The following is a 25,741-nucleotide window of genomic DNA, read 5'->3' as shown; positions in this document are numbered from 1 at the left end:
TTCTATAAGGAGGAAATTTCTTCATTAGTCAAAGGTACTATAATTTCTGTTGGGTCCCTTCCTGTTTGTTGACGAAGTCTTAATTTACCTTTTATAATCAAGTCAGAGATCTTTTCTATATATGTTTTCAGTTTTTTATTCTGTTTATGTGGTAGAAATATCCATTCTAATATGATATCTTCCCTCTGCATCAAAATCCCTGAAGGATATTTTCTAGATGATAATGTAACCAGAATACAGTCTAGTTTTGTATCCACACGGTCCACATGTGCTTCTAGTACCCTCTTTTCTACCCATTCTAATTCCTTTTCAGCTTCAGCTGATAGTATTTGTGGACTATTCAAGTCCTTGTCCCCTTTCAGGATCATTTTCAAATTTTTCAAATCATGCCCTTCTACTCCAATAGTGGTTTGCAGTTGAGAAATCTCTCCTAGTAATTTTTGAAGATCATTAAGAATCTAGTAGAGATCTCTTCTGTTCTGTACTTTTTGTGGTCTAGTTTTCTGTAAACCTATATCCTAAATAGTTGATAGAATCTCCTTTTTGTATTTTTTTTTTGGGGGGGGGTACAATTTGTAATCCTAGCAAGTCCCCTAGTACAAGGCAATGATGAAATTGATTGGTTATTAATAGGAAGTGTGCTAGAAGCCTCAGAGTTTCATAAGAAATACCACATGAACAGCAAAGGTTTAAAAAAAGTAAATTTCTCAAACATTTTTTCTAATATTTCTACTTTAGAATCAGCTAACAATATATCATCCATGTAATGGTAGATTATGGATTGTGGAAACTGTTTACGAATAATTTCCAATGGTTTTTGTACAAAATATTGGCACAGGGTGGGGCTATTTAGCATTCCCTGTGGCTAAAACTTCCATTGATATCTCTTCACCAGTTGAGAATTATTATAATTAGGTACCAGGAAGGCAAATTTATCTTGTTCTTGTAAAGGTATAGTGAAGAAGCAATCCTTTAAATCAAAAACTATAATAGGCCATTCTTTAGGTATCATTGAAGGCAAGGACATTCCAGGCATTCCAGGCTGTAGAGAACACACTTGCTGGATAACTTTATTGATGGCTCTCAGGTCTGTAAGCATTCTCCATTTGCCAGATTTTTTTTTTTTTTTTTTAAATAACAAATATAAGAGCGTTCCAAGGGCTGGTAGATTCCTCGATATGTCCAGCATTTAGCTGTTCCTGAACCAGGTTTTCTAAAGCCTCTCTAACTTCTCAGAGGTCATAGGCCATTGTCATACCCAGACAGGTTCATCTGTTAACCATTTTAAGGGTAGGGCTTTTGGTTCCTCTGTTTGTTTGGCACTTGTATTCTGTTTTTGTACAGCCTGGATATTTGGTGTCTGTCTTGTATAGTATTTTATAATACTTTTTCCACAATCATAAGGTCGTTTATGGTTCATATCTAATACTGGAGGAATGTTAATCTGTGCACTCCATTGCTGTAATAGATCACGACCCCATAGGTTTATTGCTGTATCAACCATATATGGTCTCAACCTTCCTCTCTGTCCTTCCAGTCCTATACATTCAATCCATCTCATGCTCTGTTTTACCTGAGACAGAGTTCCAGTCCCTACGAATTGAATATTTACTTCTTGCAGGGGCCATCTTGGAGGCCAAGATTTATTAGTTATGATAGTTACGTCAGCCCCTGTGTCAACAATGCCTCCAGACTGTTATTCATATTAACTATCAATCTAGGCCTTTGACTGTGTATAGAGGTTTGCCAATATATATATATTTTGTTTCCTTCTTTTATGTTTGATTCAACTTCCATCACTAGTTTGTCATCCAGAGCGGTATGAGTATTTACAATAGGCACTGGATTTTCTAATTGTCCTGTGGGAGATTGCCCTTCACTGTGACTGGGAATGTCCAGAGCACCTTTGACATGGGGGCTTTTGAGAGGCCCCCAAAGAGCTTCCTGATTGAAAAGGGTTTCCTTGCTTGTCTCTGGTTGATATACATTCATAGTTTCAGTGTCGGCCTTTGCCACACCTTCTCCATAACCCAGATGGCCCTCCATTCTAATTGAGAGGAGTTTTCAAGGACAGCTGTTACTAATTGATCCCAATCCTCAGGGATTCTTTGCCCATGATTCTATTAATTGCTTCACATACGGTGAATGCATACCATAAGAGAGTACTGCTTCCTTTATACCTTTTAAATCTTTCATAGGTATTGGTTTCCACTGATATGCAACGATACCTTTTGGGTGTTTTTTTTTGTTTTGTTTTGTTTTGTTTTTTTTTTGCTGGTTTTTCATTAATAGATACAGGGGAAAAAACTCTGGCCCTAAATGGTGTAGAAAATTTTAAGTCTCTTTCATGGAAGAGCAAAGTTACACAGTGTGTTCAAGGCAGTCTGAGCTATATGAGCTGGTGTCTCAAACAGTAAACTAGCAACAGCATAGGTAGACATGTTGGTGTATGCCTTTAATTCCGACACTGGCAGATTTCTATGAATTTGAGGCATGCCTAGTCTACATATCAAGATCCAGGACAGCCAGAGCTACATAGAGAAACTCCCATCTCAAAACAAACACAAGAATCTTGTGTGTGCTGGAGTTGTGTGTGTGCGCATGTGGAAGAGTATGGGTGCTGGGGATTGAGCCTGTGGCCTTCTGCATGCTAAGCATACATTCTTTCACAGAACTGCACCCTGGTTGTCAGGGATCTGGCCTTTCAGGTTCAGGCATTTCCATGTGAAGAGTTTTGAATTGTTCTTCTAATTTTATGAAGTTTATTTACTTATAGCTCTCCAGAGTATATATTACCATTCTTTGATTGTAGATAATTTGCCTAACAATTATTTACAGGTAAATTGTTCTATTTTTCATTGTAATCTATAGTTATTTTAAACATATATATATACTTAAAGTTTGATTTGCATGTGTGATTATGTCCAATTCTTTTATTTGTAATAATTTAAACCAGTAGTTCATTAAGTACTTACCATTGAGATCACTATGTTAGTACTTTGTAAACATTATTTTAAGACTTTGAAAAATGTCCTTTTATATTTATAATAAATAAAAATATTTCTTATTATTTTTAGATTGTGTGAGTTTGTGCGTGAGTGCAGGTGCCTGAGACCAGAGACATTTAAATCCATGAGAGCTGGAGTTATGGGCAGTTGTGATCCACCTGATGTGGGTGGGAATTGAACTTGGGTCCTCTCTAAGAATACTGTGTGTTTTTTAACAACTGAGCTAAATGTGTAGCTCCAGGAATAGTTTCTGAGGCTTAGAGTGAGTTGATCGAAGCTAGTGAGAGGTCAGCTAGGAGAGCTGCACTTAGGACCAGCAGTCTTAGACTTCAGCAGTAACCAAGCAAATCTTCCCCTATTACATCTGAACTTTCATATTCCCAGCCTGATTGTGCCGCCTTTTAAAATTTAGATGAAAGTTCACAAACGTTGTTTGGGTAGCTCAGTGTTTTCAGAGGAGTTAATACATTAAGTTCCTCAAACAGCCTTTTGTTATTGTTGTTTTGATGTCTTGGATGGCATTAGGTCTGTAAATTTACTTGCTTACATTTGTGAATTTTCTCCATTAGACTATAAGAAATGAAATGACTTTAATATGTGTGTATTGATAAATGCCTATTAAAAGTTTCTCATCTGTCAAGTTGTTCATCAGCATCGCTGGCTGGTTTGTCTTGGTGTCACTTCCTTCCAGGTGCACTGCATTAGCACAGAGTTCACTATGAGGAAGCATGGTGGAGAAAAGGGGGTGCCATTCCGAGTACAAATCGACACCTTCAAGGAGAATGAGAATGGGGAGTACACGGAGCACTTGCACTCAGCCAGTTGCCAGATCAAGGTCTTCAAGGTACCCTGGCCATGCGCTGGCCTGAAAACCTCTGGTTTTCAGGGGCGGGGGTGTTGAGACAGGGTTTCTCTGTGTAGCCCAGGCTGTTCTCGAACTCATAGAGATCGGCCTGCTTCTGCTGGGAGTAAAGGTGTGTGCCACCATGCCCAGCTAAAACCTCTTCCTTTGTCATTCCATCTTAACCTGAGTTAAAGTCAGTCACTTGTTTGTTTTCCTCTTTTTTTGTTTTGTTTTGTTTTTTGAGACAGGGTTTCTCTGTGTAGCTTTGGAGCCTGTCCTGGAACTCACTGTGTAGATCAGGCTGTCCTCACAGAGTGAGTTCACATGCCTTCCCAGTGCTGCGATTAAAGGCGTGTACTGCCACCACTCAGCCAAGTTAACTGTTTTTAAAACTACAGATTGTCTGAGCTAGATGCTGAGACACCTCTGAAATGCCACTTACGGTAGTTTACACGGGGATTGGTGTGGGGTAACAAAAACCTGTACAGCAGGTGACAGGCAGAGCTGGGCTCTCATTAAAGCCCATTGACTTGTGAACTTTGCAGTTTCTCAGAAATCATGTAGAGTTGACTGATTTAGGTACATGAATAGTTTGTGTATTATTTTTGTTGTTTTGAGGCAGTCATGAGGCAGAAATAGGTTTTGAGGTAGCCCCAAATGGCCTCAGATTTGCTAATTAGCCAAGGATGGCCTTGAACTCCTGATACTTTTGCTTGTGCCTCCAGGTACTGGGACTATAGGCATGTGTCACCGCTCCCTGCTTTATCTATGTTTTTATCATGTGGATAAATATGTTCTCACTGAAAGAAATTCAAACCAAGTATGGTGGCTCACACCTATAATGTATCAAGTTCAGGTGAACTAGGGGTACATATCACGTATCTATCTAAAATAAACCCAAGAGGGGAAGCAGGGAGGGAAGGAAGGATGCCGGGGAGTCAATGATGTAAAAGTAAATGGGACACTGCACTCCCTTATTTACTCTTCCCGATTTATTCTCTAACCTCTTTCCAGAGGTAATCATTGTCACAATTTGTTATACATGCTTCTGATCCCTTCTGTTCTTTAATGAATGTGCATGCATATGTACACATACATTTTCCTGTCTTTGAAATGTAAGTGGGAATATACTGTAGGGGTAGTTTTGAGACTTGATTTTTTTTTTTCAGTTAGCTATATACTTTAGTAGCTTTCCTATCAATCAGTCTTTCCAACTGCATCAAACATTCAAATATCCTATTTTCAGACAGTGAGGGTGATGCATATATTCTCTACATTACTGTACACACGCATTTGTTTTATATGTGGATATTTAAGTGTTTTAAAATATTTCTGGGTCAAATTAAGTACTTGAATTTAAAGCAACCTATTCTCATTTTAGCCTAAAGGTGCAGATAGAAAACAAAAAACAGATAGAGAGAAAATGGAGAAACGCACACCTCATGAAAAAGAAAAATACCAACCTTCCTATGAGACAACCATACTCACAGAGGTAAAAGGATTTTTCAGTTCATAGTTTGTACTGTCATTCATTCATTCTGTGTGCTTGGCATCAGACCTGGGCCTGCTGTGTGTTAGGCAAGCTCTCTATTACTAAGCTGTATCTCCAACCCCATTAAGTGTCATTCACAAAAGGAAAAAAATATTTAAAAACATATATATGTATACATTCCTTTCCAGCCTAGTCTACACTTCGTCCTGAGCATATTTTCTTGACTGATGAAGATGTGTTCCTGAAGTGAGACTGTTTTAGTGGAGCACTGCTCAGAAACATACTTTCTTGTTCCCTGAGTTCTCCTTTGTTTTTAGTGTTCTCCTTGGCCTGAGATCACCTATGTCAGCAATTCCCCATCACCTGGCTTCAACAGTTCCCATAGCAGTTTCTCTCTTGGGGAAGGGTAAGTCTAGGAAATGCAATTGCATTATGTTTGTACTAAATATATATTCTTTTATTATACTTCTATCAACAAGTTCTTCCCAAATTATTGAGTGCTTCCCTTTGGTCATTCTTTTGATCAGTTTTTGTACTGGTTGAGGTTTGGACTCTCCTGAAAAGAGATGGGTTTTATCTAAGAACCTTGCCCCTCCACAGTGTTGGGTACCATCATATGGTGTCAGCATTACATGGTGTCAGGTACTATCAGACAGTGTTTCCCCTCTTGTCCAGCAACATCAGATGGTGTCAGATAGCATCACATGGTGTCAGGTAACATCAGATGGTGTCAGATAGCATCAGATGGTGTCAGGTAGCATCAGATGGTGTCAGATAGCATCAGATGGTGTCAGGTAACATCAGATGGTGTCAGATAGCATCAGATGGTATCAGGTAGCATCACATGGTGTCAGGTAACATCAGATGGTGTCAGGTAGCATCAGATGGTGTCAGGTAGCATCAGATGGTATCAGGTAACATCAGATGGTGTCAGGTAGCATCAGATGGTGTCAGGTAGCATCAGATGGTATCAGGTAGCATCACATGGTGTCAGGTAGCATCAGATGGTGTCAGGTAACATCAGATGGTGTCAGGTAGCATCAGATGGTGTCAGGTAGCATCACATGGTGTCAGGTAGCATCAGATGGTGTCAGGTAACATCAGATGGTGTCAGGTAGCATCAGATGGTGTCAGGTAGCATCAGATGGTGTCAGGTAGCATCACATGGTGTCAGGTAGCATCAGATGGTGTCAGGTAGCATCACATGGTGTCAAGTAACATCAGATGGTGTCAGGTAGCATCAGATGGTATCAGGTAGCATCACATGATATCAGGGTAGTGTCTTCTGTGGGAAATTTTTAGTTGGGTTTCTTGATGACCCTTATCTTGTTTGCTTTGTGGTTGTTTCACTTCCTTTTCACACTTGCCCCAAAGCATGACCCTGGGAATTGGAAGCACAGTTGTATAGACACTTTTTTCTTGTTAAGAATCCTTGTGAGACCTGAAGTGTGACTCAGTAGTAGAGCACTTGGCTGACATGGATCAGGCCTTGGGTTTGAGCTTTAGTATCTCAGATAAACACATAAAAGAAGGCACAAACAGTTTGGGTGATGTTCCTGTTTGGACTTGGATTTTTGTATACTATGTTCAATCTACTTACTTGTTTGTTTGGTTTGGTTTGCTTTTCGAAACAGTTTCTCTGTGTAGCTTTGGAACCTGTCCTGGAACTAGATCTGTAGACCCAGCTAGCCTCGAACTCTCCGAGATCTACCTGCCTCTGCCTCCTGAGTGCTGGGGTTAAAGGTCTTGAGCCATCACCACCCAACTCAACCTGTGTCTTAAAAGATTTAAAAAGTAGCTTAAATGTTTGAAAAATAACAGCTAAGAGCTAATATCTTTTTTGGTGTTAGTTATAAAAGGAATGCATCTGTCTATTACCCTTATATCATTGCTAAGTTTGAATATCAAGCTTAAAATTTTCAACAATGACAGAAATAAAGAAGAAAAGAGGTTTTTCTATTTGTTCAAGACAGGGTCTTGCTGTGCATTCCAGGCTGGCTTTGAATTATTGTACAACCAGGCTAGCCCTGAGTTCACAGCAGTCCTGCTGCCAGAATCCCTAATCCTGGGGTTGTAGGCATGGACTGCCATCACCACTCCACGTTTTTGTTTGTTTGTTTGTTTGGATATGGGGTCTTTGCTGTGTTTCTAAGCTAGCCTTGAACTCCTGAAGCCAAGCAATCCTCCTGCGTCAGCCTCTCTGGTAGCTGACTACAGGTACCACTACATCTGACACACAGGAACTCTTGAAATAAAGGGGTTCTTGTTATCCTTAAGTGGTTGATGTTGACCACTTGGAGAAAATTTAAAATAGCTACAGTTTAAGGGTTGTGTTTTCTATTTTTTTCTCTTTTTGTCCTTCAGTTTTTTTTTTCTTTCATAAAGAAAATAAACATTAAGCAAAAGAAACTATAAGAAAAACCAAAAGTGTGGAGATAAATGTTGACTCACAAATTAGAACTAATTTTGAATCAACTTTAATCATAATAGGAGCTTGAGATACGGTTCAGTGGGTAAGAGTGCTTGCTTCCCATTTGTGACAACCAGGGCTTGGGTACCTATATCATGAAACCAGCCAGATATCGCACAAACTCCTGTAATTTAGCTCCAAGGAACCCAGTGCTTCTGGCCTCCACATTTAGGTATATGCACCGACACAGATCTTTGAATTTACTTTTACACATGTGTATGCCTGCATGCACACATGTGCATATGCACACACACAGAGATTAAGTAAGTAGATCTGAAATGAATTGGTCCAGCAAGATAGCCCAGAGGGTACAGTGCTTGCTTCTCACGGCCAGTGGTTCTTGGATCCCTAAAACCCATGTAAAATGGATAGAGAACTGGCCCCATAGAGTTGTCACCCCAACATCATACAACGGTAGTAATTAACCAAATTTTAAAGACAAATAAATAGGGCTGGAGAGATGGCTCAGCAGCTCAGAGCACTGGCTGCTCTTCTAAAGGATCCAGTTAGGTTCCTAGCACCCACATGGCAGCTCTCAGAAATAATTGTCAGGTGGTACTGTGGAATAGCAGTTGCTAGCACATGCAAGGAAGGAGCTGGATTCAACCCCCAGGACAGCAAAATAGCTATGTTGTTGTTTGTATTTGGTTTTATTGTTGTTGTTGTTGTTGTTTTTGAGACAAGAGTCTCACTTAGCTTTGGCTGGTCTAGAACTGGCTTGTAGACCAGGCTAGCCTTGAACTCACAGACATCCACCTGCCTCTGCCTCCTGAGTGCTGGGATTAAAGACATGCCCCACCACACCCTGTCAGTATACATTTTCTTCTGTGTTTTGTACATGGCTGCTGATATGTTTAATATAGGAGTGATCCATAATTACAACAGTAAAAGTACTAGAACTTTTATATCCTGTTTTTTTTTTTTTTTTAAAACTCGGAGCCTTATGCAGCCTAGGCAGATACAAATATCTATTATTCCATAATTTAATCTATCAGTTTCTATAGTTTCTATTTACTAAAATTTTGATACCTTTGCTAGTTTCCTCAGTCATAAAAAAAAAAAAAAAAAATGTTTCAGTGACATAGTTTCTCCCCTTCCCTGAAATTTCTGAGTTAATTAGCACAAAGCTGAAGCCCTGGGTCAAAAAATGTTTTCAGACAAAGGAAAGATTCTTTTAGGTCTGTAATTTAGGAGTTACCATGACAGTGAATCATGAGGTAATCTGCAGAGTGTGTACCATGGACTCATCTTTTCATCTTCAATGTCTCTCCCTAGAAATGGCTCACCAAACCACCAGCCAGAACCACCCCCTCCAGTCACTGACGTAAGTCTACAGCCAATGTCAGTTATTCGTGATAAGTGGTACTATTGTGGTGACTGCGGTTCTGTCAGATGCCGGTGGACTACAGACTGTTACCATTTATTCACTCATGCATATAGAATTTCAGCTCAACTGGAAATTATACTAGGGACTGTTTGTTTGCTTGTTTTTACGAAGCCTTTCACTGTACATCACAGGCTGTCCTTGAGCTCACTGTGCAGCCCCAGGTGGCTTAGGATGCAGAATAGTAGTTCTGCCTCAGCCTCTCAAGTGCTGGGGTTGCAGATGTATACCACCCCACCTGTCTGCTTTTTCTTCTCTTTTTGTGGCTCTCATTGTGATGCCCAGGCTGGTCTAGTGCAAGCTGTGGCTCATGTGATTTCTTAGTAACTGCCACTACAGGATCCCTTGACTAGGAAGAGCTTACAGTCTGATAATGAAGTATCTCTGGTGGTTGGATGTATGATGTGAACAGGTTCCAGACACTAGCTTGTGTGGTTGTCGGGTGTGGAAGTGTTTAGTTATGTTATCTAATGAGGTAGCAGGTGAGCTAATCAGATAAAAAAGAGTGCATTCTCTTTCAGAACCTCTTGCCAACAACCACGCCTCAGGAAGCCCAACAGTGGTTACATCGAAACCGGTTTTCCACATTCACAAGGCTCTTCACCAACTTTTCAGGTCAGATTAGTTTTTCCTTTTGCCTTCTACAGCATGGGGTATTCATGTGCCTTGTAGGGCCTCTTGGTGTCCATATGGCTGTGTGGGAGTGTCTCAGTTTGTTTTTTTTCTGACAAAATCAATTTCATTAAATACCTTAGGCTTTCAACTGGCTGTAATTGTACTAGGAGACTCTTTAAAAAATGAGCTTTAGCCAGGTGATGGTGGTGCACACCTTTAATCCCAGCAGTTGGGAGGCAGAGACAGTTGGATCTCTGTGAGTTCCAGGCCCATCTGGTCTACAGAGTGAGTTCCAGAACAGCCTCCAAAGCTATACAGGGAAACCCTGTCTCAACCCCCCACCCCCCAAAAAAGAAGAACTTTAAAATGTTTATTTCATATAGCACTTTTAAAATGTGTATTCCATGTAGTACTTTACCAAGGGGCATTCACAAACAGACTGTATGTATTACTTGTACAATCCAATTTTATGAATCCTCTGTGTGCATACATGTAGAAACATACAGCTGATAAAATGTGCTGAAGAGAGCACTCTTTAATTATCTGTGTAAAGGAAAAATCCTACAGAATGGAACCTACTGGATAAGTACCATAGCAGGGGTGTGTGAAGTGAGCTGGAAGGGGCTGGTGTGGGCTGTCGGGCTGTGGAAGGGTGTCTCTGACAGGAAAAGGTGAAGTGATCTGGGAAGGGACTGTGTGGTCGACAGGCTGTGGAAGGGTGTCTCTCATGGGAAAAGCAGCTGGCCCGTTCCGCAGCCTCTGCCTGATGAAATGAAAGCAGAGGGTTATTGAGGTTTAATAAGGATCAGGATAAACAAATAAGCCAAATAGATGTTTATTCAGGGAGAAATAACTTACAGACAGATGAACACCAGGAAATTCCACCCGATGATGTCCTGTCCGAGTCACGCCAGCCGGAGAGCTTTTCCCGGCTTTTTCCCTGACCTCCCTCCACAGGTCACTTCCGCCCATGGCTCCACCCCCCAATGGGCGTGGTCAGTGCCACAGAAGGACTATCTCACTACAGAAGGTGAAGTGGGGAAGGTAATTGGATGAGAGTTGAGACAGAAGATGGTGGAGGCCAAATCACAGGGATCTGTCTAATGTAGCAGACTGCAACAGACTGCTGATGAGGTGTCCTCAAAAGCCCATTTTAAAAATCACCAAAGTAATTTTTGACTTATCATTAACCTTCTCCACCCCCTTTTATTCCAGGGGCAGATTTATTGAAACTAACAAGAGATGATGTGATCCAGATCTGCGGCCCTGCAGACGGAATCAGACTTTTTAATGCATTAAAAGGCAGGTATGTACTTTTTTAAGATATCAACATATCAATGGTTACAATACCAGTGAGATTGTATTTCAGACGAATTTACATTCTGGAATTTTTTACAATACTCTACACAGATAAATAAGTTTGTCAAAACATTAAAAAAAAAATTCTAGTCATGGGCCTCTGACCTCCACACATGAGCTCTCTCTGTCTCTTTCTCACACACTCACACACACACACACACACACACACACACACCATGCATGTATGCATGCTAAATAAATGTTTTGGGTTTTTATTCTTTTTAAAGAAAGAAACTTTATTTAAAAAAAAACCCATTATGGACCAAATAAACACAAACAAAAAATATCATTTCTTACATTTGATCCAAAGAACTTGTGATAGCCAGTTCTCATTTTCAGGTAAATAGTTACTCTCTTTATCATAAGATAGGTACTTTTGTTGGCTCTGGAGGTACATTGGTGACAATGTACCCATAAAGAAAAACAGTAAGTATTTTAGATAGTGCTATGAGCTTTGAAGGGAGCTATACAGACAAACTGGGTGTGGCTCAGCTCATCCCGGTACCTAAGAGGTTGAGCAGGAAGATCAAGAGTTCAAGACCACCCTTGACTTTGTAGCAGTTTCAAGGTTAATTTGGACTACCAGAGACCTTGTCTCAACAAGACAAACACAAAATAAAGCAAGTTTGTGGTTTATAGATTACCTTGATAGAGTCAGAAAAGATATTCTGTGGAGGGTGTGTGTGTGTGGTAGGTAAGTATATATGGGGTGTGTGGGTGTGTATATGGTGTGTGTATATGGGATGTGTGTATGGGGAGTGTGTGCATGGAGTGTGTGTATGGGGGGTGTGAGTGTGTATGTGTGTGTGTATGGTTTGTGTATATGGTGTGTGTGTGTGTGTTTCAGAACAGCTGTGTAGTGAGACCCTGTGTCAAAAGAAAAAGAAAAAAGAGTAATTGTAATCCTTTTTGAGAGTCTGTGTGTGTTTGTGTGCGTTAATGGTGTTTTGTTTTTTTTTTTTTTTTTTTTTTTTTTTTTTTTTTTTTTTGAGACAGGATCTGTCTACATAGCCCAGGCTGAATTTGAATTTGCTGTGTAACCTAGGTTAGCCTTGGACTCAGAACTTCCAGCCCAAACCACTTAGGTGCTGGAATTACAGGCATGTATTACTATGTTTGGCTTAGTAATCATAACTGATAGGGGGGAAATTAGACTAATGACAACAGAACAAAATCAGTGAATAAATAAATTTCAAAGGATTTGTATTTGTGTACCTCACAAACATACCGCATCAAATTGACTGTAGTTTCAGAAAATCTTGGTCTCATGTATCACAGGTTGGCCTCAAACGCTATATGTAGCTGAGAATAAAGCTTTGAATTCTTGGTCTTTCTTTCTTATCTCCTGATACTAAAGTTACAGGAGTGTGTTACCCATCATTGTGGCAATATTGGAAAACTGAAATGAATGTGTTAGGTTCTATCACTGCAAAGAGACACCATGACCACAGTAAAGGGAAAACATAATTAAGGCATATCCTTTCAAACCCCACAGAAAGAGATAGAAATTCAAGGATTAGGGGCTAGAGGGGATGGCTCAGAGTTTAGAGTGCTTCTTGCTCTTCTAGAAAATCTGTGTTCAAAAAGCCTTCTTTCCATCCTTCCTTCCCTCCCTCCTCCTTCTTCCCCCTCTCTCCCTCTCCTCCCTCCCTTCCTCTCTTCCTCCTCCTTCCTCTCTTCCTCTCTCCTTCCCCCTCCCTCTCTCTCCTCCCTCTCTCTCCTCCCTCTCTCTCCTCCCTCTCTCTCCTCCCTCCATCCCTTCCTCTCTTCCCCCCCCACACACACACCGTGTATGTGGCAGTTGAGGAGGTGTTTGAACTTATATAAAGTCAGAGAACAACTTGCAGGAGTCATTTCTTTCCTCCCACCATGTGGGTCTCAGGGATTAAACTCAAGTGGCAGGAGCCTTTGCTGGCTGAGCCATCTTGCCCACCACCTATTAGTATTTTTAAGTAAACAGATTATCTGGAACCCAACCCTTCTGGAACCCGGCCCTTATATTAAGCAGTACCTCTTGCATTTTGATTATTTCTAACCATAACTCCAACTCTCACAAATTCCATTGACTACAGGAGCTCCATGGTCATGTAAAGGACCAACAGTTAAGTCAGAGTTTAGTGAAGAGATCTTGGGAGAATGAGGACCCTGAGTTACCAGGTGTAAGCTAGCATTAGTGTTCTCTTCCCCTCCCTCCCTCCTGCTCCTCTTCTACCCTCCCCCTTTCAGTGCTGAGAATGGAACCTGGGTGTTTAAGCATGCCAGGCTAACAGTCTACTACTGAGCCCCAGTCCCACATCTAACTTTTCAGGGAAAGCAGAGTTTAGAAGCTTAAATGGTGCCTCATCAGCTTAAACAACAAACCACTGAGAGATAGGAAACAAGTAGCATTAATAGATTTCATCTGCACTCTCTACAGTGATGTAGGGACAAACCCTCCCTGTGGATGTGCTTACGATGGGAAAACATTGTAAAGCAGACCATCCCTTTTCTTCCCACACAGGATGGTGCGTCCAAGGCTAACCATTTATGTCTGTCAGGAATCGGTGCAGTTGAGGGAGCAGCAGCAGCAGCCACCACCGCCACAACAGAAGCAGGAAGATGGAGATTCAAATGGTACTTTCTTCGGTAGGTTGTTCTGCGCAGACCAGGACAGGTAGGAAGAAAGGAGAAGAGAGGACTCATGGGCAGGTGTGATGGGAGTTTAGACTACTTCAGTATTAGAGTTCTAGAAGTAATGGCAATTGTTCACATTTATTCAGCTCTTAACCTATGCCGAGTGCTATTACCAGTACTTCATATATACTTGAATTTTTAAGTCTAAAGACTGTCTGCTCTCCAGTCTTTAGAGGAGGGAAAGGACTAGGTTTGATGAGTAACTTTCCCCAGTTCACATTGAAAGGGGGTAGCTGAGGCTTGAAGACAGGCTGTGTGATTTGTGAGTCTCTACAGAATGAGCAGATCACCTGCAGATGCAGATGGCCTCTGATTGACTGCTATTCTTTCTTTTGCAGTGTACCATGCTATCTATCTAGAAGAATTGACAGCTGTTGAATTAACAGAAAAAATTGCTCAGCTTTTCAGTATTTCTCCTCACCAGATCAGCCAGATTTACAAGCAAGGGCCAACCGGAATCCATGTGCTCATCAGTGACGAGGTCAGTTTCTCAGTCCTGTTGAATTATCCTATGTGTTAGGGCACATGGCAGGTCCAAGAGTGCTCTGCCAGGGTTGGACTCTGTTTTCTGCAGAGAGGTTTAACTTTTAAATTTAACAAATTTTGCTATTTTGGCCTGACGGACCCTGAACTTGTGGGTTCACATGCAAGACCTTCCTGTCTCAGCATTCTGGGTATCTGGGACTGTTGGCATGAACCACTGCATCTGGCTTAGATTTTACTCTTTGCTTATTTTTAAATTTATATATAAAATTTTTAAATTTTTAAAATTTTATATATAAGGTGTTGTAACCCAGCACAAAGAGAAGTGGAAGCAGGAAAATCATGAATTCAAGTTCACCTCTGGCTGTGTAGTAAGTTCAAGGTCCACCTGGCCTAGGCAAAACCAAAAACGGGTAAAGGAGAGGTAGCTTAGCAGTTATGAGTGCTTTCTGCACAATCAAGAGGACAAGAGTTTAGATCCCAGCACCATGTGGTTTTTTGTTTTGTTTTGAAGATGGATATGTTCCCCCCTATGTGCCTGTAACCCCAGCACAGGAGGATCACTGGAGCTTGTACTCTGCCAGCCTAGCTGATGGGGCTAGATCAGGGAGTAAGCTACAGGTTCGCTGACGTAGCTATTTTAAATAAAAACAAGGTAGACAGTGATAGAGGACACCTGATACTCAAATTTAGCCTCTGTGTAAATTGTGCATATATACCACAAATACTATATGTATCCTTTTTCACATTTTAGGTCAGTTTTTAAAAGTATGAACAATGTAAAATTTCCTCAGTTGAGTGGAAATTGCCACTCCTAGACACACACCATTTTCAAATGAGGTGGTGGGTAGGGAGATGCTCAATTGGTGAAGAGCTTGCTGCACAGATGTAAAGACCTGAATTAGGATCCCTACCACCCAGGTAAAAAGCCAGTCATGGCAGCATGTGTCTGTAATCCCAACACTAAGGAGGAAGAGAGACACTACCTCAAAAAGATGAAAAGCAATTTAGGAAGACAGCAGATGTTAACCACTGGCTTCCACATGTGCATGCTCTCCCCCCCCCCCACACACACACACAGAATGATTAAGCTAGGAGAGAAGATGCTTCTTATAATTCTAACATCTGGAAGGTAGAGGCAGGAGTGTCAGGAGTTCAATGCCATCCCTGGCTAATTCAGTGCCAACCTGAGGGAGAGGAAGAAAGAGACTGATATTATTCTGATTACATTTTTTTTAACCCAAGTACAAGTCTTTGCTTTTTTCCCCAGTACTGGAACGGAAATCAAAATTACAAGAGTGCATTAGGAACTGGAGAAACAGCTCAGCAGTTAAGAGCATTAGCTGCTCTTTCAGAGGACCCAGATCTGATTCCCAGCACCCACATGGTGGCTCACAACTGTCTGTAATCCAATTCCAGGGAATCTGACACCTTTTTCTGACTCCATGGGCACCAGGCAGGCACATGATGCATACATGTACATGGCACACAAAGCATTTATACACATAAGATAAATAAATATAATTTTAAAAAATTATTTAATACAAGTATTCATTTAAAGAAGTACAAGTATGCATTGTGTATATACATGCATACACGCGCACGCGCGCGCGCACATGAACATGCAGGTGTGTTCCCTTTCATGCAATGCTTGAGGAGACCAGAGGTTGAGTTTAGGTGTTTCCCTCAGCTGCTCTCCACCTTAGTTTTTAGACAGAGTCCCATTGAATTTGAAGCTTACCAGTTCCACAAGGCTGGGCATTGAGCCAGCCCTGCTCAGGTACTGGCACATGCCACTGTACTCAACTTTTTATGTGGCTGCTGGGAATCTGAACTAAGGTCCTTACAGTGCACAGCAAGTACTTTACCACTGACTGCTTAGCCATCACTCCTGTCCCTTGCCTGGCTTTGCATTTTTTGAGATAGGGTCTTTGTAGTCAAGGCTAGCCTTAAACCCCCTATATAGCCAAAGATGACCTTAAACTTCTGGTCCTCCTACCTCTGCTTCCCAAGTGCCGGAATTATAAGTGTGTGCTGGTCTGGCTTTCACAGACTTGGTGTGTGTGTGTGTGTGTGTGTGTGTGTGTGTGTGTGTGTGTGTACATGCACATGGAGGTCAGAAGAGGCTATCAGATCTTCTGGAGCTGCTGCTACAGGTAGGAGCTGCTGCCTGATAGTGGTAGGAACCAAACTTGAGTCCTCTGGAAGAACAGAAACCACTTAACCACTTTCTAGCCACTCTCATAGTTTTTAAATTTACATTTTTACACCTGAAAATCCCATTATTTGTCCTGCTGTGCTTCCTTGAAGCAAAAATTTGTGTCAGCGAAATAACTTGCTTCAGTAAAACTTGAAAATGTACTTCTTCTGAATAGAACTGTTATCTCACAGAGATGATCAAAAGTAACAAGTTGGTATTTATGACACATGAAGTTAAAGGGTTGATTTATAGCTTAGAAGTAAACATGCTTAGTGTGTACAAGGCATTGGATTTAATACTTAAAATTTCAAAAGAGAAGAAGAAAAAGAAATTAGACACGCCATGTTGTGTATGCACATGTATGGCAGGCTGGTTTTAAACTTGCCATGCACTTAAAGATGATCCTGGGCTCCTGCCTCCGTCTTCCAAATGCTGTGATTACAGTGTGCACTAACATGCTCAGTGTATGCAGTGCTGGGGTCAAACCTAGGGCTTAATGCATGATAGACCATTGCTGTACCAACTAGACTTCATCCCAGCCCCTAGTCCTACATCTATTAGAGGAATGGATGGAACCACTCAATTCCCTTTGCCCGTGCTAGCCATAGTTAATTAATCTGTAGTTGAGTGCTGCCCCCTAATTGTGAAAGTGGCACAGCATTCAGCATCAGTCAGTTCTGTCTCACTTTCTCCTCTTGGAAATACTGTGAACTTGATTTTCCTAAATGGATAGATAGGAATGGATGGGGAGGTGGATCTGTAGTGTAATGGATAGCTCATTGAAACTTCTAGAGGCAGGAATGGATGGGGTTTTGCTGTGACAATTTTATTTTTGAACTTCTAAGTTTTGTACCAAAAATTACATAATAATGTTGGCTTCAAGTTATCCATCTTTTGACAATTGTGATTGAGTGAATCGAGTTAGACACCATGATAGTCACATGTGGAGGTTTGAGAAAGGTTTGAGGAAGTAGGTCATACCTCCTGTGGAGTCTTGGGGTTCACCCAAGGAAGTGTATGCTCCACTTTTAAAACCATTGTTCAGCCCAGCAGTGGTATTGCACATCTGTAATGCCAGCACTGAGGAGGTAGAGGTAGGAGGATCTCTGTGAGTTTGAGGCCAGCCTGGTCTACAGAACAAGTTCCAGGACAGCCAAGGCTACACAGAAAAACCCTGTCTTGAAAAAGATGAAAAATTTATAATAATAACAACAACAACAATAATCTGGCTCCTTTGGTTGTGCTGCCCAAACTCTTCTGAGGCGTCCACTGGGATCACCTGATAGTTTGTTTGGAGCAGCTGCTGTACTGGGTTGCTTATAGGATGATCTTAACCTTTCTTCAAGGCTATGGAACAGAAAGTGGTCTAATCTGAGGTGTAAGTTAAGTACATTTTTTTTTTTTTAACCATGACTTGTTCAGCACTACATTTTCCAAAATGCTTTGTTCCTTTTGTTTTGGAAGCAAGTCTCTAGTACAATTATTTTAGTTTAAATATAGACTAATTTGTAAAATTGTGGTTTATTTTGAAAAATTCTTAAATTTATTTCAGATGTTGCCAATACCTTCCAAAGTAAGTGATGTTGAGGCAATATTTAGAGTTAGTTGTTCTGGCTTAGGGAATTTATGGACTCTGATTTGATACTTGCTGACTCATGGATGTCTTTGAACTAACTAGCTAGAGCTTAGTTGTAAATGTAAAGTTCTTACACGATTCAGAAGAAACAAAAGAGCTTAACTTTTACTTCAGTACAATGTCATGAAAAGCCTTATACAAAGGAAACATTGCACACCAGGGTGTTAATGATCAGAAATCTTGTTGCTTTTTTCAGATGATACAGAACTTTCAGGAAGAAGCCTGTTTTATTCTGGACACAATGAAAGGTAATAAAATACTAAACCTTACTTTAACACTTACTGTCTGCTTGTGTGTATGTGAGGTGGGTTATTATGTGCCATGACACACACAGGTCATAAGGCAACCTGTGGAAGTTGGTCTGTCCTTCCACCTTGTGGGTCCTGGGGACCTGGATGTGTAGAGGCCAGAGGACAGTCTCAGGTATTGTTTGTTACTCAGGCACCTCTTTTAAATTTATTTTTCTATTTTAATATAAATCTATTAAAATTGTATTTAAAGTTTTATTTTTATGTGTATAGCTGTTTTGCCTGCATGTATATCTATTTACCACGTGTGTGCAATGCCCGGAAAGGCCAGAAAAGGGCCTCAGATACTGTGGATGAGAGTTACAAATATTGTGAGCTACATTTGTAACACTCATCCAGGATATGTGAGCATAAAAGGGCTATGGTATGGCATCCAGCCTGATGACCAGTGTTCAGTCTAAAACTCATGTAGTGAAAGGGAGGAACAAAATCCCACAAATTTTCCTCTGACCTCCAAGTGTATGCATGCCATGGCACACACACACCCCAAATAAATAATTGTAACTATAAATATTTGTAAAGTATTTAATATGCCTAATCTTTCAAACATTATTTCTTTGCAACATAGTACATTGTAGAATACCAATGTTTCATCTTGGTGAGCTTGTGTCTGATATAAATAAACTATTTGTTGCCACTGCCTACCATTATAAGAGATAAACATCATTCTGTTTATCTCTGTCCCAGGAAAAGTAGAAGATTGATGTCTTTATTCTACCTGCTCCTACCTCCTGTGTCATGGGTTTATTGGTGTGTTCCACCACACCTGGTCATCCTATTTGACTCTGTACTCCCTCTCATAGGATAGTTTTTTCCTTATTGTCTAAAGGTGACCAAAGATCACCCTTTCTCACCAGGCAATGGTTTGGCACACCTTTGATCTCAGAACTTGGGAGGTAGAGGCAGGTGGATCTCTGTGAGTTCAAGGCCAGCCTATTCTATAGAGCAAGATCCAGAACAGCCAGGGCTACACAGAAAAACTCTGTCTCTAAAAAACAACAATAGATCATTCCTCTCTCCATCTGTTTTACAGCAGAAACCAGTGATAGCTATCACGTCATTCTGAAGTAGGAAGAACATTCCACATTTGCTGGCTGCTGCTCCCTTCCTCTGACGGATGCCCTTTTGAAGGGGATATGACTGAAGATTGAAGGTCTTCTGGAACCCAGCTTATATGAATGTTGGGGGATGCGTACTGGGTGACCAGGCCCTAAAGTGGAATCCTAGCCCCCTGTATTGGCCCGAGTTGTATGGCACCCTCAGATCCCTGCCAGGCGTGGAGTTCAGCAACGATCTGCTTAGTTTCTGGCCCTTGATGGATACCAGTATGATCACCCATCATTAGGGTGTACAGAGGGATGAGTGGTAATGGGAGTATGGGAGTGGTATAATGTTTGATGGGGAGATCTTTAATTTTGTGACAGAGCTCTTGCCATTTTTCTTTTTTTGTTTGTTGTTTTTTTGAGACAGAGTTTCTCTGTTTAACAGCCCTGGCTGTCCTGGAACTCACTCTGTAGACCAGGCTGGCCTCCAACTCATAGATATCTGTCTGCCTCTGCCTCCCAAGTGCTCAGACTAAAGGTGTGCACCACCACCACCCCACCATTTTTCTAATATAAAAGTGAACATTTGTATTCATAAAGCTAAGTTATCAGTCTCTTTTGTGTCAAGCATATTGTCAGTTCTGCTTTGTTCACCTTTTTTTGTGTATGTGACAACTTCAGTGAGGAGAAATAGAGAAGTTTTTTGTTCCTTTTTTTTTTTTTTTTTTTTTTTTTTTTTTTTGAGACAGGGATTCATGATTTTGCCTCTACCTTCCAAGTACTGGGATTGCAAGCATTTGCCACCTTGCCTGTTCCTACAGTCTGGGCTTGAACCCAGAGCCTCACATGTGCTAGGCAAGCACTTCTCCCAATGAGCTCCAGCAGGCCCTTCCCTTTTATGTTAGGACAGAGTCTTGGTTTTGGTTCACCTGCAAAACCACAACTGAGAGTGATTTTGGCTAATATTTATTGGGGTAGGCAGAGTGATAAATTCTGTAGATGAATTATCTTGTTTTCATCCCCTTTATAAGTCCATAATAATAGGGTAAAGAGTGACTCCCTTACTGAAGATAAGCAAGTACAGCAGAGTGGTGGTGTAGCTGGAAGCTAATGAATTAGCTATGAAGAAGGAAGAGCATACCTAAGTAATGATAATCAAGACCTGCAAACCAAACAGATGCCTGCTCAGTGTCACCCCCAACCTCAAGCACAGAGCTGGAGGTGGGAGCGGCAGGAGTGTCTTTAACTCCCAGAGCTCGTTGTTCTTGAATGATACTCTCATGCTGTGTGTTTATAAGGGAGTTATTCCAACTCCTCTTTACCCTCCCCTGGCTTATTGTGGTATAGTGTTTTACAAAAAAAATACATTCTTTTCCCATTCAAACGCACACTGTGTCTATGTTCTGCCTTCCAAATGACTGTGTGTCTGTGTGCATGTGCAGAATTGTAAAGCATTATGGGTCTTCTTTTTTCACTTGTAATTTTTGTTTGTTTGTTTTGCTTTTTGAGACAAGAGTCTCTCTGTATAACAGCCCTGGCAGTCCTAGAACTCACTCTGTAGACCAGACTGACCTGAAATTCACAGAGATCTGTCTGTCTCTGCCTCAAGTGCTAAGATTAAAAGTGTGCCTCTTCATCCTGGCCACGTATAAAGTATTATCCAGAAATTTCCTCAGATTTTGGTGAGAAGAACAAAGATGATGGTAAAGGATTCTGTGTTGGATTTGAGTTTATGTGTGTTTTGAAGCATTTGATAAAGTTTACTTTTTTATACATACAGAGTTTTGTGGTGGTCATGATGTTCATTAAAATCAGCTTGTAATGTGGTTTCTAATTTCTTTTGGTTTGAAAGAAACTTAAAAACTTGAACCTGAAAATTCCTAACACTGGTGCAAACAGCTTGACCTTTCTAGTGAATGATTACCCAATATCCCATTTTGAGGTATGTTTCTAGTTGTTTTATGGGAGCTGGTTCCCAGTCAGTACAACTGCTGCTTTCTCTCCTCAGCAAGATGTGATTGGCTACCATCCGCCCTCTGACAGGATGGAAAACAGAAGAGTTGAGCTAGGTGGGTGACTTGTGTGAGACAAGATCTTCTGTTGCTCTGGCTGGCTTAGCACTCAAAATACAGCCCAGGCTGGTCCTAAACTTGTGCCTCACCATGCCTAGACTTGAACCAGTGACTTAAGGTTCCTTTCAAATGCATGATTCTCGGATTCTTGTGACATAAAATGATGCATGTAATTCTGTTAACATTAGTCATAATTTATATGTCTTAATCTTTATTTGAAGTTACTTTTTATTGGAGTAGTCTTCAAAATTATAAAAGTGAATTTATATACTGTTGTAGTTTTAGGTTTTGTTTTGGTTTTAGTTTTTAAGGCTAGGACAGCCTGGAGCTCCAATTGTAGACTGGAATAGCCTGGAACTTGCATTGGCCCTTCTGTGTCTTCTGCCCAAATTCAGGACTTCACCACTTGTGGCACATCTGGCACAGAAACTATCTTGGGCTTTTCTGAGCCCTCCTTTCCAAGGTATTTGCTCTGCCTGACTCAGCATTGGTGGCAAAAACTGCAAGGCTCTTTTAAGAGACCCTGCTACCAAACAATTAAATGGTATTTATGAGCAGCCAGTGGCATGCTTTTTGGTGGTGACATGAACCTAGAAATTCCAGAGTTGTGACAATAAAAATGGCTCTGCCTGTGCTATGTAACTGGAAAGGCTTAGTGGTAGAACACTGTGACTACTTACAAAGTACATTCCAAGCTGGGCAGTGGTGGCACACATCTTTAGTCCCAGCACTCAGGTGGCAGAGGCAGGTGGATCTCTGTGAGTTTGAGGCCAGCCTGATCTACAGAGCTAGTTCTAGGACAGGCTTTAAAGCAATACAGAGAAACCCTGTCTAGAAAAACTAAAAACAAAAGCAAAAGCCTAATACATTCCACTATTGACCTTTTCAGTTAAATGAAAATTTAGTTAACTTTTTCATTGTGAAAGTGATACTTAAAATTGTTATAAATATGAATAATAACTTTTTCTTTTTTCTAGTCCTACTCTAAAGAGGTCGTCACTGACTATGGGTAGTTTCCTAACCTCAGCACTCAAGAAACAGAGACACAAGGCTGCATGAGGAGGAGCCTGTCTTTTTTTTTTTTTTTTTTTTTTTTTGGCCATGACAAACATCATGACCAGGACAACTTGCTAAAGAAAGCCTTTAATTTGGGGGCTCATGGTTCCAGAGGGTTAGAGTCCATGACCAACATGGCAGGAAGCATGGCAGCAGGCAGCAGACATGGGGCTGCAACCATAGCGAGAGTTTTCATCTCATCCACAAGCAGAAAGCATTGAAAGAGAGCTAGCTGGAAATGGTGTGTGTGGGCTTTTGAAACTTTAGAGCCCACCCCCAATGGCATACCTCCTCTAATAAGGCCTCCTAATCCTTCCCAAATGGTTCCACTGACTGGGGTCCAAACATACATGCCTGTGGAGACCATTCTCATTCAATCCAAAATCATTTCATTTTGTTTCAAAAATTAAAAAAAAAAAGATATAAGAAAATTTCCCTCAACAAATTTATATACATACATAAATCTCAGAGACTCTGATAATCTGTGATTTAGCTTTAGTGTTTAACATGTCTGGAATATCTTTCTGTACCAGAATTGGTAGTTCTGCAGTATTGTTTTGAATTCTCTGTGCTTCAGAGCACCTATCTTCTCAGCTTGCTAACTCACCTTTATTCTAGGAAGTACCTCTTTTCCTACCAAGTAAACTGCCTCTATTTCTGGGTGGGTTGTTGGATTTTCTCTTTGTTTGTTTGTTTGTTTTTAAAGAGTAGGTTCTCAGGATGCCACTTAAATACTTTGGAAAGATTTCCTTCACACAGTTTTGCCCATATCTCAGATATATTAAAGCAAGAGTTGGTGGTGGCTAAAGATAAAACAGGGACTCCAGGAAGCTCTGGGGTCAATCCCTGGGAGGGACCACATATAATCAGTCAGGCATACCTGTTATCCTAGCACTTGGGGATGGAGGCATAAGGACCAAAAGTTCAAATGCAGCTGGTGTTTGAGGTTATCATGTGCTCCAATGAGACCCTGCTTTAAAAAGAAAAGATGGAATTTTATGTTTATGTGACTGATGATTGATATTTATATTAAAGGTTAACTATCCCATTCAAAAGAGAATATGTGAAAAAGAAATCATATCCTATTTGACTATTATCTATATTTTTCTCTTGAAATAGAATGGGATCCTTATATGTATAAAAACATAATGGTTAAATGGGACTTATTGAGAAATAAAAGGGAGAAGAGGGTCATTACAGGCTCTTTAGGAACTTTTAGTCACTATCCTAGTTAGGATCACTATTGTTGAGATGAAACACCATAACAAAAGCAAGTTGGGGAGGCAAGGGTTTATTTGGCTTACACTTCCCAAATTACTGTTCATCATCACAGAAAGTCAGAACAGGAAGTCATACAAGGCAGGGTCCTGGAGGCAGGAGATGATAAAGAGGCCATGGAGGGGAGCTGCTTACTGAATTACTCCTCATGGCTTGCTCAGCCTGCTTTCTTATAGAACCCAGTACCAACAGCCCAGGGATAGCCCCACCCACCATGGGCTGGGCTGTTCTCCATCAATCACCGATCAAGAAAATGTCCTACAGGTTTGCCTACAGTTTATCTTGTAGAGGCATGTTTTCAATTGAGGCTCAATCTTTTCTGATGACTCTAGCTTGTTTCAAGTTGACACAAACTATCCAGCACCGGTCACTAAGTTCATTGATCTAAGTAAAAGATTGCTTGATTTTTATGACCCAATAAGAATGTTTACACTAGGACAGCAGGGCTGGCTCAATGGTAAAAGCATGGTGGCTTTCAGGTGTCTGGAAAAGGGGTTCAGTGGTTGAGAGTACTTGCTGTGCTCACAGGACTGGGGTTTGTTTTCCAGCACTCAACACAGCAGACCACAACCATCAATAACTTCAGCTCCAGGAAATCTGATGCCCTTTCTTGACCTCTGTGTTCATGCACACAAGCTGATAATCCCATAAACATAAAATAAAAATCCTTAAAGACAATCTTTAAAATATTTTTTTTAAAAAGAGTGTTTGCTCACATAAATGATTAAGAAACCATTTGGCTGGGCATGGTGGCACACATCCCTCCTCTTGCAATGAAAACACTTTACTGACAGCTACCTCCCCAGCCTTCCTTGCATGAAAATGACATTATTTAGTTTACTTATTTGTTTTCTTATTTATCTACATATTTATTTAGGCAGGGTCCCACTATGGCTTGGAACTCACTATGTAGACCAGGCTGGCCTCAGACTCACAGAGATCTGCCTCTGCTGAGATTAAAGATGTGTGGCACCACTTCCAGCCCAATGTTTAGGGAATTTGTTCATTTGTTTTCTTCTCCATTTTTCAAGATGGTTTCTCTATGTAGCCCTAGCTGTCCTAGAACTCACTCTATAGACCAGGTGGACCTTGAACTCAAAGATCTGCCCCTTAAGTGTTGAGATTAGCTCCACTGCCACCCAGTTGTTTGGTTTGTTTTATTATTTTTAATTACGTATAAGTTTGTGTGTGCACACACATGTATACACTCACATGCATGTGGGTATGTGCACATGAGTGCAGGTGCCTGTAGAGGCATTTGATCCCCTGGAACTGGAGTTTCAGATGGTTGTAAGCCACCTCGTGGATGTTAAGATAGAGAAAGTTGTTCAGAGTCAAGCATACAGATTTATCTTCAGACAGTGCAGCCTGAGGATCCCTGGTTTTCATCACATCTCCTCTAAATTTCAAGCAGCTTGATGATCAGTGTATGCTATCCTAAAGACACTTTTTCATGGTCTGGTGTTTTTCCTCTTGTGCTGTTATCTCCTAGACAATTTAAAAGGCTCTGATGTTACTTGGGGAAGAAAATTAGAATTCATGGCACTTTTTCAAAGCCATTTAACATATGAGTTCCAAAACTGGTAGCCAGTTTCTCAGCTACATGAAAAATGCACTAGGATTTAGAACCGCCACACACATGCCTACACAAAATTTAATCCTGCCACCCATTCATGTAGCCAATAAATATTTACTGTGCTCCTAAAAATCAAATAACCAGACTTTTTACATGGTTTTGAGGCTAAAGTACACAAAACAACTCCTTAGTCTCGTGGAGTCTAGTCAACTGGTGCGAGACTAAAAAACTAAACTCAACCTAT

The 25,741-nt window shown here is 40.8% G+C and overlaps 1 protein-coding gene across 5 annotated transcripts in view; it reads left to right on the top strand.

The window, feature by feature from the left end:
• Tfcp2 (transcription factor CP2) overlaps positions 1-20,131 on the top strand; it is a 44,169-nt gene extending 24,038 nt beyond the window's left edge. Inside the window, exons 6-15 of one of the 5 annotated variants that reach the window (XM_051189917.1) lie at positions 3,700-3,852; positions 5,234-5,344; positions 5,662-5,750; positions 9,090-9,138; positions 9,720-9,813; positions 11,029-11,119; positions 13,673-13,785; positions 14,184-14,326; positions 18,361-18,412; positions 19,506-20,131. In XM_051189917.1, the coding sequence (XP_051045874.1) occupies positions 3,700-3,852; positions 5,234-5,344; positions 5,662-5,750; positions 9,090-9,138; positions 9,720-9,813; positions 11,029-11,119; positions 13,673-13,785; positions 14,184-14,326; positions 18,361-18,412; positions 19,506-19,543 (933 nt within the window). In that variant the 3' untranslated portion in view covers positions 19,544-20,131. Of the gene's footprint in view, positions 1-3,699; positions 3,853-5,233; positions 5,345-5,661; positions 5,751-9,089; positions 9,139-9,719; positions 9,814-11,028; positions 11,120-13,672; positions 13,798-14,183; positions 14,327-18,360; positions 18,413-19,505 lie in introns of all 5 variants that reach the window. The other 4 variants (XM_051189916.1, XM_051189915.1, XM_051189919.1 and 1 more) reach the window with 4 other exon arrangements.
• The last annotated feature ends 5,610 nt before the right edge of the window (positions 20,132-25,741 follow it).

Source organism: Phodopus roborovskii, unplaced genomic scaffold (assembly GCF_943737965.1).
Source record: "Phodopus roborovskii unplaced genomic scaffold, PHOROB, whole genome shotgun sequence".
NCBI lineage: Eukaryota > Metazoa > Chordata > Mammalia > Rodentia > Cricetidae > Phodopus > Phodopus roborovskii.
This window is presented reverse-complemented; position numbering and strand designations above follow the sequence as displayed.